At 37.8% G+C, this 22,796-nt stretch overlaps 1 protein-coding gene across 1 annotated transcript; it reads right to left on the bottom strand.

The window, feature by feature from the left end:
- Positions 1-11,910: 11,910 nt before the first annotated feature.
- Positions 11,911-13,231, bottom strand: LOC129758314 (abnormal spindle-like microcephaly-associated protein homolog). Its single transcript, XM_055755798.1, has 2 exons — positions 12,193-13,231; positions 11,911-12,117 (listed from the first exon to the last, which is right to left on the bottom strand). The coding sequence occupies exons 1-2, from the start codon at positions 13,186-13,188 to the stop codon at positions 12,037-12,039; spliced, it is 1,077 nt and encodes a 358-aa protein (XP_055611773.1). The 5' UTR covers positions 13,189-13,231; the 3' UTR covers positions 11,911-12,036.
- Positions 13,232-22,796: the final 9,565 nt, after the last annotated feature.

The raw sequence follows: 22,796 nt of genomic DNA, 5'->3' as shown, positions 1-22,796 counted from the left end.
AGCGGAACATTCTTCAGTCAGCCGGCCAACATGACTGCTGACACGCTGTGGAAATTTCTGCTAAAGAAAGGCGTTGAAGCGTTTTTGTCCGGTTTCCATGCGAGGAGGCTGCTGGCGAAGATTATTCTTCATACGCGTTGATGTCTATGAATGAATAAGCGCCTCTTTGAAGGGGGTGACACACACACTTCACTCAATGTTGGGAATAAGTCATCAATTTAAGCGTAACCACATTAGATAGGTATACGAGCGCCTTTCAGCGGGTGTCAATGCGATTCGGGAGTAATCCATTTCCGATGGGAAAATTACACACTAAAATGATACTGATTCCATTCGTTAAACTGTGATGCTTAAAAATTTGTGATAATTGGATGAGACGGTAAATAAGAATGACACACTACGATAAAATTTAAGTCATACTTAAATTTAACTCAACTGATCAGCTCAACATTAACGATCGAGCCTCAAAATTCACACGAATCAAAACTGTCATCCAATACCGGGCATGCTGCCGGATTGCGGTTATTGATCCCGATGAGAACTTTTTTTTTCTACTGTTCCTTCCATGCGTTCTTCCGACTTCTGTTGTAGTACACCGTATGAATGAGCTGGGATTCCAGGCTTCAAGTAACCTCGGCTCAAGTTACCCCGAAAAAGAAGGAGGCACATTAAGAAATGTGACCCAAAGAAAGACACGAAATAAGGATCACAGCCAAGAGTTGAGCCGGTTCCTAGCCAAATGTTACTTAAGCCGGAATTTCCTAGAGGGACCATAAAGTTGTCCATAAAGCTCAGGGGAACAGTGATCCTTAAATCAAGGAAAAAAATCTTTTTCTTCTCTTTCATTCACCTCTTCTCCAGTTGACTAATATGTTTATCATTTTCCGGTTGCGCAATTCCGGTGTCACATTACTATAGACACTGCGTGGGTAATGATAGGATTTTCTTCCTCCGTTCATTCATTTGTGTTACGGTATAACTCGAAAACTTCAAGTTCAAGTCTCACGATCATTTGACTTCGAGGTGTAAGGTGACAGGAACATGATTGAGCGAGCATGTCCTTGGAGTGTAGTCAGTGGGAATAGGTAAACAACTTCAAACATTCAATTTTAAACAAAATCAGTGAACATAATGTGAAAATCATAATAAAACGTCATTGCACAAAAGAAAGGTGTCATAATTGGCTGTGTCAGCATTGGATAAGAGAGAAAAATGATACACTACCACTACGTACCAACATTCAAACGGAATAAGATTTTTTCAAAGTAATTTTCATCATAAATATTCGATTATTCATCCCAAAAACTTGAAAATCGATTTTTTTAAATTTTTTTAGCATAACTTTACTTAAGAGCTCGAATCTTTAATCCAATGCTGCCACAGCCAATCATGTCATCTTTGGAGCAATGTATATCATTATTGGCACACAGTTCGCTCCATTCGGCATTGAAATTTAGCAACCTCTTCTTTGTGTGTATCGATTCTTATTAAGATGGCTTAAACATTTAGATATTTTCACTGGTTACTTATTCCAAAAATCGACTTTGTTACCCATGATCTGAGGGCAAATCGTTAAATGGAAGAAATAAAAAAACATAGAATTTTAAGGTTCTTAAAGATTGTAACATGATTTTATTTTTTACCGTTTCCTGGGAGACCACTTCTGGAATAAAAAGTTAAAATAAAGATAGTATTGCTTCTAGCTATTACCATCCAAAAAAAATTAAAGTAATTTAGTAGATAGCATTGAGGATAATTAACTGCTGAATCTCGTGGTATGACAAAATGAAAATTCATTCATCCTGAAGGAATTTGAGCACCTAGTAGATTATATTAGAAAATTCGCAACTTAAAAACAACGTAAATTTTTGGTCATATTTGAAAAATTGTGTAATCTTATTGTAATTCCAAATTTCTGAACTTTTTTTTCTCAATCTAAAGGGAAACTTGATGGATATTTTACGAATTCAATATTTCGTTCACGCCAAAAAATATTTGTTTGATGACTGAAAATGAGTTTGCTTATGTATTTTGATTTAACAGACTAAGTAGAAATTTAAAAATATGATTGAACAATCAACGTGTTTGTTTGTATTAACGAGCCTCTATAAACAAAAGAGACGAAATGTCACGATTGGAATTTTCGATTTCCTGTCAGTGCCATTCCAATCGAGCAAAAGACTTGTCAAACTGGAAAATTTGGAATTGCGAAAGCGGCGGTAGCGAAAGTATTATCATTCATATCTGTAAACAAAGGGTAATCAAAACACAGTTTTTGGATGCTCTATTTCAATTACAAGCTAGATTCTCAAGGACTTATTTCTTGGTACTTAATCGGTAAGTTATGATTTTATTCAATGATAAATATGTAGGATATTTTTTTTTCAATTTTGAGTTTTCATTGACTGCACAAGATGTTCCCGGATCAGCGGAGTCGAAATGGAAAGTTTACCAATGAAAGTTACGGATTCCAGTACAGAATACCCCGAAAGATGGCAGAATGCGAGCAATTTCTCCCGTTTTTTTTTGGCTCAGTCGGGAACCGGAAGAAAAATATATTTTTAAATCCAGGGCAGGTTTTGTTAGAATAATTTTTTTGCCAAACCCTCAATGATTGCACTTTTTTTAATTGATGACAATACCAAAAAACAGCTTGGTAAAACAGCAGACTATACACCAAAAACCACTTCCGAAAAAAAGTAAACGCAACAAAAATTGAAGTCATGTGAAGTTTGAAGCAAAGCAGTGCTGCGCTCAAATGAAAGCGGGGTTTGTGAAATCACCAATTATTAACTGATGAGAAACCACCCGCTGCCAACCGACTCGCACGATGCCACACCAAGAAATGGCCGAATAACCGTTGGGTCATGGATGTTGACGACAAGATAATAGACCGGTTTCCCGCTACAGTGTATGACATTTACAGTGCTGCTAGTTTCTCTGTCATCGTTTATTGTATAGTTTCAATGGGTTTGTTCATTGGCATTCTGACTACTCACATCTTTTCTCCCAAAAAAAGAATAATTAAAAAAAGAAATTGCATTTTTTTTAAATTGTCTAATTGGTTAAAAAACTACAGGAGCATAAAAGCTGTCAATCACTTGTATTGGGAAATAATTTTTTCATAAATGTCGAAGTTTTCCAGTAATGGATCTCGAACCCATCACGCATTTGTTGCTTCATGCGTCAGGGCTATGACCAAGGGCTGCCTATCTATCTCCTAAATCACCTGCAGCGAGGAAGAAACGTACCATTTTTAAATATTATTTGCTTTTCAGGCTTTCTAACAAAACCCGTTAATCAGGTAAAGAAATCGCTAGAAGTCTGGCGAGGCCCATCGTGCAAAACCGGTAGCCTACCGAATGAATATAATGAAAGAACTTAGTGCAAAACTAATAGGGAAACCCAGCTTGCTACTGGTAATAAACAAATTTGCTTCAAGACCATATATAAGATGTTTCCACTTAAACCGAAAAGTATTTTACCAAAGATCTCCAAGTATCAAGATAGTCGGGGTGTTGTTTTTTTTTTCGAACAAATCGTTGGCGTCACCTACACAATGTTTATGGTGCTGCCGCCCTGCGAGTTGGGATCCAAGCTTTGCAGCTTTCGATTCAGGCTTTGCAGCTTGCATTCAAGCTTTGAGTGAAAGCATATCATCACAATAATACTTTGAAATTCAGGTGTAACTTCACTCACGCAATGTTTATTTTTATACTGTTTACAACAATGCAATTTGTACTGGTGTATGTGAGTGCGTGGAAAAAGTTTAAACTTGAAGTTGGATCTCGACCCGCCAACCTTTATTTGGCGCTAGTGTTTTGTCACTAGAATTTCGCGGAAGCCGATAGCACCTGATTTGACCTACCAGACATCTTACTTGAGCCAACTAGAGCAATTTTAGAAGTAATTGCCAAACATTTAAGGGGAAACTGACACATGCAGGTTGGAGATTCCTCAATCTAGAACAATTTAAAAATGAAACCATTTCAAGAGAAAACTATTGATATTCCGCCATGAGTGATTTAGTTAATTTTCATTCTTCTCTCATTAGAAGATAATTGAAGTTGACGAACTGCAAATGGATGTTCCGATTCAGCCAAAATATATTGCACTTATCACAATTCCTGTTCTTTTCTCGAAAACGTGATTTGATGTTTTGAAGATGAACAACATACATTCAACATTCTTCTTTAGAGAAGTTCATCACACTCTTACAACTTTAACTACAAATACTACTCTGCATTTGAAGCTCATGTTTTAGGCAGCATATTGTGTGCATGGATTATTTCTGTTTTTATTTTATTTTTTTTTTTCATAACACTGTAACTTAAGATACAAATGCTCGCGCATTCTTCTCAAGCGGGTGAGACGGTAAGACCTAGCAAGCGATTAAAGAAGTCGGGTGTACATCCTCTGACCGGATGTGATCCAGCAGCCCCGAAGGTCGGTTCCAGACTACGGACTAGTCTGCACATTTATAAACTTTGATTTTTTTTTTAATATCAACAAATCAGTATTGTTTGCACTTTATATGAAACAAAAATGAATTATATTGAATCCTTATGGATGATTCATAACATCTCACCAAATAACAAACTATTCAACAAAACAACCTACAAAACGCAAACCCTCAATTGTAATCAATTTCAACAAATCTTGAAAAGTGTTTCATCACAATTTTTGAATTATTCAAATATTGTTATATTTTTTTAATAACATCTGCAGTAACAAGATTAATACGTTACAACCTGCAGAAGAATAACATCCAGTTAGATGTTCCATCGCAACCTGCAGCATAACAATATCTGGTTGGATGTTCCATTACAACCTACAAAACAACAAGGTCAGATTTGGGTGTTCTGCCACAACCTAGAAAACAACTAAGCTTGGTTGATTGTTTCTGCTGAATTGTCAAATTTTCGAATACTGGTTGGATGTTCCGTCGCAACCCTGGTTGATTGCTCTTGCTGAATTTTAAAATTTTGGAAATCTGGTTGGATGTTCCGTCACAACCTGAAAAATATCAAAGTCTGATTGATTGTTCCTGCTAAATTGTAAAGTTTTAGATATCTGGTTGGATGTTCCGTCGCAACCGATGAATCATCAAAGTCTGGTTGGATGTTCCGTCACAACCTTCAAAATAACAAAATCTGGTTGGATGTTCCGTCGCAACCTGAAAAATATCAAAGTCTGATTGATTGTTCCTGCTAAATTGTCAAGTTTCCGATATCTGGTTGGATGTTCCGTCGCAACCTATAAATCAACAAAGTCTGGTTGGATGTTCCGTCACAACCTGGAAAACAACAAAGTCAGATTGGATGTTCCGTCACAACCTTCAAAATAATAAAATCTGGTTGGATGTTCCGTCACAACCTGAAGAATATCAAAATCTGGTTGGATGTTCCATCACAACCTGGAAAATATCAAAGTCTGGTTGATTGTTCGTGCTAAATTTTCGAATACTGGTTGGATGTTCCGTCGCAACCCTGGTTGATTCTTCATGTTGAATTTTAAAATTTTTGGAAATCTGGTTGGATGTTCCGTCGCAACCTACAAACAACAAAGTCTGGTTGGATGTTCCGTCACAACCTTCAAAATAACAAAATCTGGTTGGATGTTCCGTCACAACCTGAAAACAACAAAGTCAGATTGGATGTTCCGTCACAACCTAGAACCTAGCCAAATGTGGTTGGATGTTCCGTCACAACCTTCTAAATATTAAAAATCTGGTTGGATGTTCCATCTCAACCTTTTATATAATCCTGACCGGAAGTTCTATTCAAATTCATCGTTCAACTTAACTTGGTTGAATTCCTCATCCCACTCTACCAAAGAGGAATCTTGTTGGAAATGGTATAAAAAGCTGCAGAACAACAAATTTTGGTGTATATTCCATCGCACCCTTTACTCTAAAAATATTTTCACTCAACCTAATTAGATTTTTCATCACAACCTGTTATTTTCACATAAATATGGTAGGATTTTCCGTCGCTACCTTAAAACAAACTGAATCAGGTTGGATGTTCCATCACAACCTTAAAAGCTAATTAAAAATGGAATCAATAGTATTTTTTTCAAATCACTTACCACCAAAAGATATTCGTTCTTCAAAACCAAACCTTTGGCTCCACCGATCCGCGGCCAACGGAGGAAAAAACAAGATGGCCACCAGCTTCCAAAAAGGCCCAACAAATTCACTAAGTAGCACCATAAATCCACTTATTCACTCCATTTAGAAAAAAATACTTATTTGCAGCAGGTGGTTTCCCCATCCAGGCTTCCCTTTTTTTTTACAGCAATTGTTAATTGCCAACCTGTAAACGGTCGCCACTGTGAAATCACCAATTATTAACTGATGAGAAACCACCCGCTGCCAACCGACTCGCACGATGCCACACCAAGAAATGGCCGAATAACCGTTGGGTCATGGATGTTGACGACAAGATAATAGACCGGTTTCCCGCTACAGTGTATGACATTTACAGTGCTGCTAGTTTCTCTGTCATCGTTTATTGTATAGTTTCAATGGGTTTGTTCATTGGCATTCTGACTACTCACAGGGTTGCTAGATGATTTATTCTTAAAAGGTTCAGATTGCGTCTCTTTTGTTTTTATTACAGGCTCTTTAGTTTGTATATGAAACGAAATAAACCATCGACCAACTGTTTGGAATCTAAGTTGGCCTTGCTGAAGTGGGTCGCATTTTTTCCCACGGTCGCGTTTTGCTTCGTTATTCCTCGAAATTTAGTTTTCTTTAACCGGTATGAGAAGCTCCTCGAGAACGGTGCATAGCCGTGTATCAAATAAATAATAATCGCATGCAAATTATTTTTGCTGTCAAGGTAAACAATTTTCGTTAGCGACCAGTGATAAATTTGTTTGTTTGTAATTTTCTTGGAATCAAATGCGAGTCATTTTTGTAAAACTATGGGCGATGGAATCGAAAAGTTATTCTATCTCTCTTTAAGAAACACCCGTAGATCTGTCAAAAGTTGGGTGAAATTCTAGCTGCATCCCACTTGCACTAATGCAAAACCATCACCCAAATTAGGCAGCGCTTCCATCGCCTATTGCAAGGCCCAGAACGCAAGGGAAAAGTATATGTGATAGGTGTTTTTGGTTTCCGATATTAAATATATTTTGTCTCCTACAAAGTTGAAGAGACTCTCGATTTAGTTCTTTAAAATCTTATCCTGACGCCGTATGTAAACATAGCTTTGAACATAATGTTGAAATCAGTCCACGTGATCATCTCGTCCTTTGCGAAATACGATTGAGAGTTGCGCGTGTCCAACGGCGCGAGGAGAAAGTCGGGTGTCGATACGACGTCCGCCGGTTGGAGAATCCAGAGGTGAAAAGGGCATACGTTGAACAGCTAGAATCCCGAGCCTCTGAATTGCCGACAGACGGAACAGTGGTGTGGAATCAAGAATGCCTTTATCACGACGAGCCATGGTACTCTCGGTAAAGTTCGTGGAAGAAGAAGTGAATGGATGTCGGATGAAACTTGGAGGATGGTCGATGATCGGAGAAAGGCGAAAGTCGGAATTGAGCAGGCATGTACCGGGTCGGCCAAAGTAGCCGCCCGCTTACGATATGCGGAGCTGGAAAAGGCAGTTAAACGAGCTTGTAGACGAGACAAGAGAGCCTGGACAAACTCCCTAGCCGAAGAGGGAGAATGAGCCGCCGCCAATGGAGATATCCGATTACTTTATGACATTTCTCGCCGCCTCAGTGGTGCAAGGACTAATGCAAGAATGCCGCTGAAAGACCGAGCAGGTCAGTTATTGACCGATCGAACAGACCAGCTCAAACGATGGACTGAGCACTTCGAACAACTGTTCTGAGTCACGAATAGCGATGGCCAACAGAATCCGCAGCTCGAAGCGCCAACAGTAATTCGCATAAATGGCGTCAACTCGGAAGCGCCCTCGCTGGCTGAAATAGAAGCGGCAATCAAAAACATGAAATCCAACAAAGCACCTGGGATCGATTGCATCCCTGCTGAAATGCTGAAAGCCGACCCTGCCCTGTCAGCACAAATGTTGCACCGTCTTTTCGCTGACATCTGGGATACTGCAACATTCCCGGCCGACTGGATGCAGGGTATCCTCGTAAAGGTCCCGAAGAAAGGAGACCTCACAGAGTGCGGTAACTGGCGTGGCATAACTTTGATCTGTACAACCCTCAAAGTACTCTGCAAAGTGATCCTGAACAGGATCCAGGAAAAAATCGACGCTACACTCCGACGGCAACAAGCTGGATTCCGATCCGGACGATCATGTGTGGACCACATCACAACGCTACGAATCATACTGGAACAAATCAGCTAATTCCAGGACTCTCTTCTGCTGGTGTTCGTTGATTTCGAAAAAGCATTCGACCGACTTAACCAAGAAAACATCTGGCGGTCACGCCAGATCTCTCTACGAACAAAAATCCGAATCTTCAACTCAAACGTCAAATCCGTATTGCTTTACGGGTGCGAAACTTGGTGCACATATGCGCTAACGACGCGAAAACTGCAAGTATTTGTAAACCGCTGCCTGCGGAATATCATCCGCGCTTGGTGGCCTGGCAAGTGGATCTCAAATGAGGACCTACATCGCCGGTGTCATCAAAGGGCACTAGAAATCGAGATTCGGGAACGTAAGTGGAGATGGATTGGGCACACGCTGCGGAAAGATGCAAACGAGATTTGCAGAGAGGCGCTAGATTGGGATCCAGAAGGTCATCGAAGAAGAGGCAGACCCAGAAACTCGTGGCGGCGAAGCCTAGCCGCTGAAATCCGAACTGTCGACGAGAATCTTGACTGGGACCAGGTGAAGACGCTGGCTCCGGATCGTCAACAGTGGAGGTCTTTTACCACGGCCCTATGCACCGGTGGATCGGCGCGGGATCATTAAGTATATAAGTAAGTAATGCTTGCGAGCTAAGTGTGATATAGATTTGAGGTTAGGTGTACATCGAGCAAATTCTATTTGTAACTTACAAAGGTCTGATTTTGGTGGTACTTTGATCCCTGGGTGATATTTTCAACACTGCGAATAACGGTAATTCGCAATCCTACGCTCGCTTCGACTGGCTACAATTTCAATGCAGGTAAACGGATCAGTCACGCCGGTTCTGGATTTGCCTGCACCTAAATATTTTGATCAGGTATCATACTGTTAGCAATTAGCTCGTGTTTGAAATGATGCTACTAACCGTTCTATGGTAAACCCTATACAAATTTATCCTCACTAGAGAAAGAACCTTACTACTTTTACTTAATTCGGACTTATAATCAACTCAACTTATTCTCAAGCTGCTACACAACAGTTCCACGTTTCTTCTACTCCGCGTGACAGACTTTTGTTATTGTAGGATCAGTTTTGATATCGTCGTAAATCACTCCTTTATATCACACATTGGTTTTGTTAGCGGTACACTGTAAACTGCGTGAACAAAACTTATTGGTGGTTTGTTTCTAGACCTTAAAAATGCCTTTGATACGCTTGACCACAATATTCTACTCGATAAAATAGAACGCTATGGAATCCAGGGCATCTCATCCGTAGTTACCTAATCGGTAGAAAACAATTAGTCTCTATTGAAGATGCGTTTAGTTCCTCAGAGATCCTTGAAGTTGGTTTCCCTCTAGGTAGTAACATTTTTTATTTCTACTATATATAAACGACATAAGCAAACTTCCACTTCATGGTTTAGCTCGTCTTTCTGCGGACGATACGGCTCTTTTTTACCCGGAATGACCATATACCAGTATCAAAAATATGGAGGAGGATTTAATGATCTTACAGTAATATTTTTCAGCCAATCTACTTACCCTCAATCTCACAAAAACAAAATACCTAATTTTTCGCTAATCCCGAAAAGAGATTCAACCGCATAGGGATCCAAGTTTTTTAAACGATGTTGTTGAAAAAGTTGTTAATTTCAAATATCTTGGAATCCATCTAGACGAAAAAATAACCTGGGGTTCTCTCATTGATAATCTGCAAAAAAAATCATCTTTCAATGGAATTATATGGGGAGGGAAAAACTTTGTACCGCGTCTCGTCACATATTAAAATTTTATTACGCGTTTGTGCAATCTCATTTAAGTTATTCAATAGATGTCTAGAATAGAGTAGCATTATTCTTGCTTTCTTGGCTATAAGTTTTTCAAAACCGATGTTCAAAAAGATTTTTATTTTTTCCAGCTGGTACTCTTCGAAATTATTTCACTCTGATAGATCTCACAATATCTTATCTATCTATCGCAATTATGTGATATTCAAACATTTTTTTTGTCTTTGAGAATTTGTAAACCGCTGCCCGCGGAATATCATCCGCGCTTGGTGGCCGGCAACTGGATCTCAAATGAGGAACTACATCGCCGGTGTCATCAAAGGGCGCTAGAAATCGAGATTCGGGAACGTAAGTGGAGATGGATTGGGCATACGCTGCGGAAAGATGAAAACGCGATTTGCAGAGAGGCGCTAGATTGGAATCCAGAAGGTCATCGAAGAAGAGGCAGACCCAGAAACTCGTGGCGGCGAAGCCTAGCCGCTGAAATCCGAACTGTCGACGAGAATCTTGACTGGGACCAGGTGAAGACGCTGGCTCCGGATCGTCAACAGTGGAGGTCTTTTACCACGGCCCTTTGCACCGGTGGATCGGCGCGGGATCATTAAGTAAGTAGGTTTGAGAATTTATATTCCTCTAATAACTTACAGAATTTGAAGTTCACTACTGGTGTACGTTTTCATATCACCAGGCAAGCTAATGCAACCTTGTAAGATGCAGATCGTTTTCTAGCCTACAACGAAAATGAATAATTCTTTTGAACCATCCGTCGTTTTTGTGAAATTGTCGTGAAAGTTAAATGGGTCAACGTGCTTATTGAATAACGGGATTCGAAAAGGAACTGTTATGTCGTGTATGAAGTAGGGTTCTTAACTTATCAATAAGGATACTCTCAAAGCAAAGGTATTTTTCTTCAATATAAGGAATATCTAAATTGGATAAAAACATTAACGTCTTATCTGATCACATTTTTACTGTTATTAGCGAAACGAAGAAACACATCTTACCTGTCGGCCACCCATGGGATTCGAACCCAAAGATTTTCTTGCCGATACCGGTATTCGAACCTAGTACGCCTGGCATACCAAAACCAGACTCGCGCCAGCCTATCAACTAGACCGCATCGGCGCTACTAATAATTTAATTTGATGTTCCTTACGTGAAAAAGGATACATAGGTTTTAAAATGTTGATAGCGTACTTTATTTTGTCGCGTACTTTATATTTTTTCTTGGATGTCACGCTGGAATGTGTCTAATAAATTACTAAATAAATCTTAAAATAATATAACACAAATTTTGGTTCTACACCATATGATTAACGCCCCAAATTTTGTGAATTTTTCTGATGATCTCCTTAAATCTTGGCCACCAACATGGAGTGGCACTTTATGACCATCGCTTGACGACATTGAAACAAAAAAAAACCTACTCGAGGAAGGTTGTTACGCTCCTTGGGTACCTACCACAAGAATTCCATTAATGTTTTTCAGAAAATGAAGCCGTCAGCAGCCAGCCAGCAAGGTCTTTTACCTGCACCGACAAACAACGAGCAACTCCCTGCGTTCGTACAAGATTTACAAAATTTTATGATTCTCCTTTCCTAATAAAACCGTAAAAAGCGTGTTTGCACAAACGCGATTAATTGCCCCTCGACTCGTCACTCGTTTTGTCGCTTCTGGTGAGCGAGTGAGGTTTTCTGACAATTTTGTCCCCAAATATGATGGCCATTCTGAACTGTACAGTATCTATGGCCGGTTGACCGCGCGAACTCGATATGGAGAGCGTGAGAATCTCAACTTAAGACAGCGCGCACTGTAATGGGTTCCCGGAAAAGCTCAAGCTCTTTATTAACAAATAAAAGAAGGAATTTAGCTGGAGGTTTCCACGACCTTTGGCTTCTGCTGGGACGGGAGTTTTGCTGTTGAAGGCGATACTGTTTTTCCCGAATGAGTCCACACCCGGTGTTACTCGGCTTGTTGCTGAGATAATCGCATGTTGAGGTTCTGAAGTAGCTTTTTACGCTCAAGGTGGCCGCGGGCCAGAGCCTGGAATTGAGTCATAAAAATTAGAAGGTGAGGTGAGAGATTTTGGTGATATCGTTATCATCTGGTAACATCTACCTGAATTCGAACTGCGGCACTTTCTTCGTTCATTTCTGGTTGGTCCGTTTCGTCTAGGGAAATTTTTTTGACTTTTTCCTCTGAGAGCACCTCTTCTTCTGAAGTTTGTTTCGTGAGATGATCTCGTTCCCGTTTTCCTCGGTAGATAGATTGAATAAGTGTAGCTGCTTCGTCCATCATTTTCTTCTGATCTTCTGGCATGTCTTCTTCCAAGTATGTGTTCAAAATATCCAGCACCTCAGATCGGCCACTAAATTCAGGAGCGACGATATTTTCTACAATGTTTTCCAAAATTTGATCAGCTATCAGTTTGCCTTGGTGCTTTTTGAAGGCTCGTTGAATGACCGTGGCCGCTTGATCCTGCTTCAAACGCTTCCTAGTAAAGTAGCCCCGATAGACGGCTTGAATCTTTACCGCTGCTTTATCCATCTGATCCTTGGTGGCTCCACTGGCCGCATAAATCCCCAAAGAATGCTTCGCGGCATCTTTCCAATCGCTAGTCAAAGCTGGACCGTAATATTCCTTGTACACATTTCTCAAGAAATAAGTTTTATAAGATCTCTCGATCAGTTTTCCTACCTTAACGGCCTCCTCATCAGTAAATCCACACTCCACAATCAGACGTTCCATAACTTCTGCCTCTCGGAACGCCTCTCTCAAGCTTTCGTCTGAAGTCTTGACGTTGAAATGCTTCTTGAAAGCTAGCCGAATCAGCACCACTGCCATTTCGGCCTTATCCGGAGTCAATCCGATATCGTCCAGCAACTCGATGATGTCCAAGCTAGTATCCAGCACCGTATCGACCACCTTCTGAGCCATGGCCATGTTTTCACGGCGTAGCAGTTTGGATTCCAAATAGTCGGCCAAAAAGGCAATCACATTGCGTGGCTGTTCCCGGAGAACTTCGCGGCTGATTTCGTACATCAGTTCCTTAAGTTCTTCCGAAACCGGGATCACGGAACCGGGTGTACGCTGCCGATGCAGAAGAAAGTTCATGTTTTTTTTTAGCTTCTGTTCAGTGATTGACTTTCAATTTGGGCTAATCACATGGGTTACTGAGGTAAGAATGATATTCTGGATTCAAGAAAAAAATCTTTATTCACTTTATTCACTGACCAAATGTCCCGTAGAATTGGATCGACAAAGCCTAATCAGTCCAATCGATGACCGAAGGTTCGTTTTTTAGCCCTGTATTTTTGTTTAAATGTATATTTGAAGTCGCACAAAAATTCAGCTGTTAAAAAAAACCGTTGAACGAGCAAAAATAATGATGTCTTCCCATTCTTCGTTACTGACTCGTTGGAACTCAGCTTCACAGGTGCTTTTCTTCTTGGTGCCCATATTTATTTTGAAACATCAACTTTTATCTTCATTGTTGAATTTTGGAATCGATGACCCGTAGCCGTATGAAAGAACCAAGCTCATTTTATAGCCAAGCCATCGAATTATCTGTCGAGCAAAGTTTTCCGTGCCACGAGATTGGAACCTCTGCCTTCATGGTGTCATTATCCCAAAAAAAATTTTTATCCCTCATCCGCATTAGAGTGGCAATTTGACACTATTGCTAGTTTGAATGCTTGTAACTTTTTTCAGAAGCTTCAAAAAACAAAAAAATCTTTGGGGACCCTAAATGAATTCAAAAGTTCTTTAATATTGCATCTTTACTTTCTTATGAACGAACTCTGGAAGCCTGAACAAAAAAATCCCTTTTCCGACTTAGAGTGTCAATTTGACACTCCGAAAATAAAATCTATCTAAGTCGTTTGAATTATTATGAATTTCATATGAAACTGATATCACCAGAAGCCTTGTAATGTCAGTCAACTATGTTTAGAACATTATATACAGCTAAAGCTACTAGTTTTCTCGTTATTCAGCGGGAACGAATAAAAATCCGAAAAAACATACCTTTGGAAAATTATTGCAGCGCATATACTGCCGTTGGAAGCATAATTGTCACATGTTACAAAAAGGCAAAGCGAGAAAAACGCATTTAAAGTTTCACCAAAACATTTTGCTGTTATCGCACAGTCTCCCAACTTTTGTGGACTTCAATGCCGTAGATCTCTAAAGTATATTCCTATCATATGAGCCTCGATCAAATTTTTCGAAAATGAACAGTTTTTTTAATGAAAATCCTTGTGTGACATTTATGCCGCGAAATTCTATGAATAGTCGAAAAATGGACGCATATTTGTCACACCACGAACATTTTCTCAGTAGTTATTTGGTTTGGAATTTCGTGCGTGGCTCTTGTGTTTTATTCGTAAATGGAAGCTTAAATTGAAAAAATCAGGTCTGAATCGGATTATTCGAAAGCGTACAAACATACATGGTGACAAACATGAAGTGTTTAACGGGTTCGATCAATAAAACGGCACGGGGAGCCATTTGCGGCAGCTCACTCACTGTACAGGAAGCAACATTTCTTCAACAAACTGTCAGCTGCCGTGCTGAAAATGCCGCAACCGCGAGAGAAGCGATTCCAGAAGAGGACAATCAATCCGTTTGAAGTGAATACGGTCCTGGAACAAGTTCCGGATGAAGTAACTCTGGCGGCATACTTCGTAAACATTAAAAAACAGACATCTACGGTATTTTGCGAGGTGCGTCAAAATAAAAACTCAAAGCAAAACCAAAGAATAAATGGTCTGCTAAAACCACCGAAATCACTTATGGCCATCCTGGACAATTTTGGATTACAGTTTCAAGGCGCCGGAAGAGTAATATTTGACTAATGTTGTGAAAAGGGTTTCGTTTGCATTCACTCTTCCAAGTACCAGCAACGAACCCGAAGCAGTTTGCAGAGTTTTTCTTGCACATACTGGGATGTCGCGAAAACAGTGACCCGCCCCCCTCTTTATATTTCCATGATCCCCTCGCGAACATCAAGGACACGTATGCCAAGTTTGGTGAAAATCTATTTAGACGTTCCGAAGTTATAATACATTCATTTATTGAGTGTGACAATTATGCGTCCAATCGTCTCAGTTTGACAGTTATGCGTCCATTTGTCCCAGTGTGACAAATTGACTTTGAATTTTTCTCGAAATTTCTAGAATAAACTTTCTGTTTCGACAAAGAATTTCAATAATACGTATCAAATTATCACGATTGGCATCAAAATGTCAAAAACGTCGAAATGTTACATGTGACAATTATGCGTCCAACGGCAGTATATTACATACTCAAAAAATATCTATCTTATGCATATGAAACCTTAAGTGATGGTCCACATAATGAAGTAAAGAAAGATTTTTTAAATTTTTTTTCAATGAAAGGGTAACAAAAAGTGCAAAAAAAGGTGTCTTAAAAACCTACTTTTCATTCGATTGCTAGTAAAGACTGTTTGAGGGGTGGTAAAGTTTTTGAAAAAATATGACTACAAAATTTATTCTAGTTCTAACATTTTGTTGTATTCAGATTTTTGATGCAATTTTTCAAAGTTGACTACTTTACGCGATTTTTTTACAAATTAAAATTTCATCTCTTTTTTCAGTTCAGCGTTAGGTTGCACCCGGATTTTCAGTGCTTTCTCGCCGTTTGAAGCAACTTCAACTATATCCGTTGGAAAGGGAATTTTATGCTGTTAGATTTCACAAAAATATGAAAATTGTATGAAACTCATCGACCAATCCAGCAATAAATAGTTCATTGCCACTGTACACATTAATATTTAAGCTTAATTTCATTTGAGATCGCGTACGAGCGATGATTTAATGGGCTGGCCAAGAGTTTAAAGGTATATTTTGGGGTTCAAGGACGTGATAAACCAACAGATATATTTCACATGTTGCTTAGAATACCATAATAGGATTTTTAAAACACCTAAAAGTATCTTGAACGGTTCGTTACAAAGTGTTTAGCGAACGCAACCGAGCTTCTTGAAAGAAGTTGCATGAAAACGCTAAGAAGTTCCGTGATCAATATTTTTACCTTACAAAAAGCGATGGATATTCCTGGGTAATTTTTTTGTGATATGAGTACCGTAATCCGGGGTAATATTGATCACTTTTTTCAATATTTTTCGATTTTTTTCGATTTTTGTTAGGCAGAATTTGGCATGTTTCATATTTTTAATATCAGTACTGTACTATTAAACCACTTTAAATTTGATTATCTAAAATCTATTTCGGCACTGTTTTGCTTTTCATGCAGTCTCTATGTTGACGGTTTTAACGAATTTTCTCGATCATAAAGGAAACAAAACACCTTCATAATATTTACAAATGCTAGTTTATCAATTTTATCTTGCTTTTTAACGTTTTCTTTTAAAAAACATTTATAATTGAAAAAAGTACCATTATGTTGCATACATTTAGGGGCAAAAATTAAAACAATTGCTAAATTGTTTGAGTTGAAAAGTATAAATGAAATTTTACCTTAACACATTCCTCTAGGCCCACCCATTATTTCCATTTTCATTTTTTCTTCAAATTTAACCATTTGATAGGGTTTCTATCCATTTGCCGAATATGGGCTTGCTCTTGGAAAATGTCCTTATTTTTAAATTATCAAAAATTTATCTGTAAAATACTATTAAAGTAGCACTATAACTATACATATACATAGAAAAAAAGTAGTTCTTTCACATTCAACAACTCGTTTGCTTCTAAATGCTTTTTGGTTTCATCAGGAGAGCTGTTTGTTTGCAAGCCTTGGAAAAAGTAGATATTTAAAGATTTTGAAATTACTTTTTTACTAACAGAAAAAAATTTCAAATACAAACCAAATTTTGTCTATTTGATACTCAATTTATAGGCTTTCAAATGTAGAAAACTGTTTTCAAAAATTCAAACTACAGACTGAGTTATTGATGATAATGTGCAAAAATTTATTGTTGATCAAAGTTACCCCGTTTTACGGTACCTGAAACTCCCGTAAATCATTGATTCATCCAAATTTCAACTTAGGAGTTCAATCTTTAAGTACAAATGTGACATTTTGTTTCTTGGGTTATTTCTCAACTTCCTAGAAACTACCCAAGCAACCAAAAGTCACATATTTACTTGAATGAAGGCATTGAAAGTTACCTATTGGCTGACAAAGAGAATCAACTGCCCAATTCCCTTTAGTGAAGTTTATGTACTCATTAATGAACTTGAATGTTGCAAAAGTGATTAATATGTACGTTGTAAGTGACTTGTTTTGCCCAATTCCCATTACTGAACTATAAGTACTCATTAACGAACTTGAAAGTTGCTAAAGTGATCTATACGTACGTTATACGGGACTTAAGTGACATTAAGGGCACAAAAGTGCTCAAAACGGGATTTGATAAGTCACAAAAAGTGCATTGATGTGCTTTCAAAATCAAATCACCACTTCGAGTTTTAGTTTCAGTTAGAACAACATCTAGGCGTGGTCTTGTGGTAGCGTGTTCGATTCTCACCACGAAGGTCGGAGTTCGATCCCCAAGCCGGGCAAGTTTTTTTAAACAAGTAATTTAGTAATTGAGTGACCATTCTGATACGATATATGCAGGAAATGTAGGAAAGAAACAATTGAGCAATTTGTCGAGTTTGGAATCCGGCGCGTGGTTCTTCTGGTGAACGATTTAATCTAGGCATTTTATTAGAGAATATATTTTGACGATCATCTGAAATTTCTTCAAATTTTCGCTTTGGATACAATTTTTAAATGCTAAAAAAATGGAATTGATCCGATACATTTAAACTGAAATTTTAACTCACTGAGTTACATAACTCTGCATGAAAAATATTTTCGCATTGTCAATTAAAAATTAATGATTTATCAAAAAAATCTTAATTTAGATATTGGTTTCATTTCATGATCGAAATACGAAGCTTCGGAAATGATGAGCTAGTTGGCACCAGGAGCTCTGGGCGATCAATAATTTTTTCCTTTACAGAGAGAGTTATATCAGCTTATCAGTGCTTAAACTGCACTGACTTGATCATTCGTGGAAAATTTTGAACTAATTTTAAAGTTTTGCTAATTTGAGTGGGGAAAATCCAGCATTTTTCCGTTCTCTATATCTTCTTCTTCTTCTTCTTCTTCTTCTTCTTCTCAAACCAACATGAGCATCCTGGAAAATGAAAAACTTGCGTTCTTCATTTTTCTTCTCAACATAGTATCTGATACATAGAACATGCATTGCAGATACTATTACGGCCAGGCCAACCATGAGATGTAAAACGCAAAATATAAAGGTTCAAGGGAAGAATGAAGCGTGGAGATCCCTACCAAACGCTTCATATGATTATATAGAGTTTTGGTTATTTGGAAGAATAATAAGATTTAAAAAACAGGATAAAAACAATACAGAACGAACTCACCAAATCAAAGGGAAACGATGATTACGGAAGACGCAGAAATAGATTCAACTCCTGTAAAAATTTCCGGAAACGTGACTTGACTGGATCAGGTGATATTGGGAAAACTGCCGGCTTCGCTTCTTCGGTGGAACCAAGGCTAGATAGTAGGTCTTCTTTTGGGAGGGCCACTGCACAGTAGTGGTCCAAAAGGGTCTGAAATGGAACTTTATTCCTGGTGCTTTTGTCTTTCATTTTAGCTGTTAGATGTCTTCAGAACATTTACTAGTAAGATTGTTTCCCATAACGTGAAAGTATCAAAAATTGGTCACAGCCTACTACGATAAAAATAAAAACACTAACTTTTTTATTTGAAGAGATAGAGACCAAATTTGTTCTACAAAGTTTTAGATATCATCAAAATATGAAACTTTGTTGAAATAACAAAAGCTTTATCTCTATTCAGTGCAGAGTTATAAAGCTTTTAGTTTAAAATATACTTAAAATTGGTTTTTTGTACTTAACTATTGTAAATTTAGAATTTACATAAATATGATGTTCACAACATTTATTGCGATACTCAATACGCACATTTTGCACTAGATCTTAAGTCTCTACGACCTTGTCTTCCGAAGTTATCGCAATTTCAAGTTTTATTTTTGTTTAATTTCACGAATTTCTAGGGTAAAATGGGGCAAGTGGATCCAAAAACTAAATACTACATCTGAAGTATAATTCAAGTACTACAAACTTAGCCAGAAACTACTTGTCTCCACGCGCCCGTTTTTGAGTACGGTCGGCATAAATTTGTTGAATTCTTAGATTTTAACGAGAAAATAGCATTTTAAGCATGTTTTTATTTCAACGATGACAATAAAACTCTATTTTCTCGTTAAAATCTAAGAATTCAACAAATTTATGTCGACCATTCTCAAAAAACGGGCGCGTGGAGACAAGTAGTTTCTAACTAAGTTTGTAGTACTTGAAATATACTTCAAGATGTGGTATTTAGTTTTTGAATCCACTTGCCCCATTTTACGCTAGAAATTCGTGAAATTAAGCAAAAATAAAACTTGAAATTGCGATAACTTCGGAAGACAAGGTCGAAGAGACTTAAGATCTAGTGCAAAATGTGCGTATTGAGTATCGCAATAAATGTTGTGAACATCATATTTATGTAAATTTTAAATTTACAATAGTTAATGTATGTATGTATGTATGTAGATAATCCACCATGGGTGCACGGATTCACCGCAGTTTCGCCAACGTATGCGCTAAATTGCATTCTTTAGATTATAAGTTCGGCCAATCTTCAATGCAAATTTCCACATACCCGACACCATGGCTTCGTGTGAACTGTCATGTAATGAATGTATTTCGTGTATGTGTATGTCTTATTTGTAGAACGAGCAAACAGTTTCGCAACCGTATAAAATTCGTAACATTCTCAGTGTTATGAATCTACGACAGGTATTCCGCATGCGTGTAGATACCTGCCCAGCTGGCAACTGATTGAACGTTCATATATGATATTATCAATAAATGAAATAATTATACAACAGAATAATCTCACCTTTATACCCAACTTACCTCAAGACACACTAAGCTTACCTTTAGCTGTAGCCGACCTTAATCACCTTAACCATATTTATTTCCATCTGATCTAAAATAAACATTTTTGAAAGTATTAAAAAAAAGCGATGCAAAACATTTGAAACAAAATATCGAAAATGATAGATTCATTTTAAGTACAGAAAACTAAGAACAGTAAACATGACCGCGTCCTGCTAATAATCTTCAAGGAAGATGTATTGTTATAATAAACGAATAAAAAAAATTGTTATAATAAATGTTCACATCATGTTGGCGATGTACATGCTGTAGGAAATAAACAATTTAATTACATGGAATTCAGACGTTAATTGCGATATAAATGAATAGTAAACAGTGAGATTCGAGGATAGAGAATCTGCACAAATTTTAAGTATACTAATAACTGAAACTGTACATTCCATGAATATCTGAAAATAAAAAAAAGTAAGTATCTTTCCACAAGTGCACCCTTATATTGATTGAAAGTTTATTCACTTTAAACACATTAATTTAAAAACTATTCCCTTTGACACTTACAACCTATTCCATATTAGGTAATGGTTGCACCATATTGTCATCTAAGTCGCATCGCATGTTGCCCTTCTGGCCACGACACGAAACTCGCCACCGTATCCTGAAAAGCCCATTATGGTCTAGAATTAATCGTCAAGTGTTCAAATTTTACATTCCAGGATAGTTTTTTTTTATTTTGCAATTGGGCGAAAAGCATATAAATTTAAGTTTTATAAAAAACATGATTGTTATGCTCCATATTTAGAGATAGCTATTTATAAACTTTTTGTTGGTTCCATCCCTTTTGAAAAAATAAAGGTTAAATTCTTGTATTTTTTTTCAAATGATAAGACGAAATGACTAAAATTAAGAATTGGTTCTCAGTTGCAATACTTTACGGTTTTGAATTATTTCAATGGAGAAATATTTCAAATCAGAGATTCATTCATCCCTCAGACGAAAGAAACGGGGAAGACGAGGAGCGAATGAATTAAAATGCTTTTGCCGTAATAGTAAGTTAGCCACGTAACCTTGGCAACGTATAGCTGTTCCCCCATTTTGTTGGATAAATTTGAGTCATGTCTTGGGTCACCCGAACAACATGCACGTAGACCCTCAGCGTTGCAGCAATCTGGAAAGCACAATCGTCGCCTACTTGATATGAATGAATTAACCTATTAGTGAAAACTACGAGAGAGTGGTTAGAGGAAAGGAAGAGGAGAAATAAATTTGAATTATGTATAAAATCCTATGGTATCAGCATCTCACTAGCACCTGTGGAAATGTATACATACATGAGTCGTGGAATAGCGACGGGTAAGAGAAGGATGGTATATATCTATATGGAATTTCCTTACCGGTTTTCTATCAGCTAGCTAGACTCAGCTTCACCCAGGGTAAAATGAACTGAAAATTATGATTGATTCTTCTATCGACGCAACCGTATTTTAACTCCACCCGCCCTAAATAATTTTTTTTGCACCAATCTTCCACCTGACCTTTATGCTCAGTTGATATTTAAACCAAGGTAGCACATCATCACTTTATTTGATTAATTAGAGTTTTTAATGGCCCCGCTAAGGCGCGCTAGGCCAGACTTGCTCAAAGCCCGCTCTCCCACGCATTTATCAATCATAGCCCTGCTTACAACATACTCTTTCTTCTTCGCCACATTGGACACTTCTTCTTAGTAGTTGTCACCAAAATTCATTGCGATCAATCGCAGCAAGCCGGTGGATTTTGCTCATGCATTAACACGTCGAGGAGGAAAAACTAAATGATGCACCCCATAATTCTTTGGCAATTTTCACTAGGCACAAATCTTAACACCAAATTTTATTAAAAGCCAACTGGCAGACACTCAAAACAGATATAAACATTGAAACCATCGCCTTGCAGACAAATATATCAGCGCATCACACTGAAAAATCATTTTCAACGAGATAACATCACTTTTTGAGATTTAAAAGCCCCTCCACAAGTATCAAAACCAGTTTTTCGAGGGTTCCTTTGCTGCAACAGATTAACTTTTAGCAAATCCCATTGTGGACAAAACACCAAATTCATCACTTTTATTTAACGTCGCTTTCACAATTCAACAATATCGAATCCTTTCCGCACGATTCTGGTTAAAATCCATCACATTCTCCACGTAACATTTACGAAATCGGCCCAGCGAGGGAAATGCGACCGCACCCGACGAAGGTTAATGCGAAAACTGATTTTAAATTTACAATAGTTAAGTACAAAAAACAAATTTTAAGTATGTTTTAAACTAAAAGCTTTATAACTCTGCACTGAATAGAGATAAAGCTTTTGTTATTCCAACAAAGTTTCATATTTTGATGATATCTAAAACTTTGTAGAACAAATTTGGTCTCTATCTCTTCAAACAAAAAAGTTAGTGTTTTTATTTTTATCGTAGTAGGCTGTGACTAATGTTTGATACTTTCACGTTATGGGAAACAATCTTACTAGTAAATGTTCTGAAGACATCTAACAGCTAAAATGAAAAACAAAGTCACCAGGAAAAAAGTTCCGTTTCAGGCCCTTTTGGACCACTGTGCACTGGTCGGTTCTATTTCTCGTATTTCAAACACCATGAAAGCTTCGTTTCTCGAATTTTTCACCGATATCACAAATTTAAGAAAATTTTCCTGTCAACAAAATTATCTCAGCATTTTTCCGTTCTCTATTTTACAGAAAAATTTATTCGGAAATGCA

The sequence above is a fragment of the Uranotaenia lowii genome, chromosome 3, assembly GCF_029784155.1.
Source record: "Uranotaenia lowii strain MFRU-FL chromosome 3, ASM2978415v1, whole genome shotgun sequence".
Classification (NCBI taxonomy): Eukaryota; Metazoa; Arthropoda; class Insecta; order Diptera; family Culicidae; genus Uranotaenia; species Uranotaenia lowii.
This window is presented reverse-complemented; position numbering and strand designations above follow the sequence as displayed.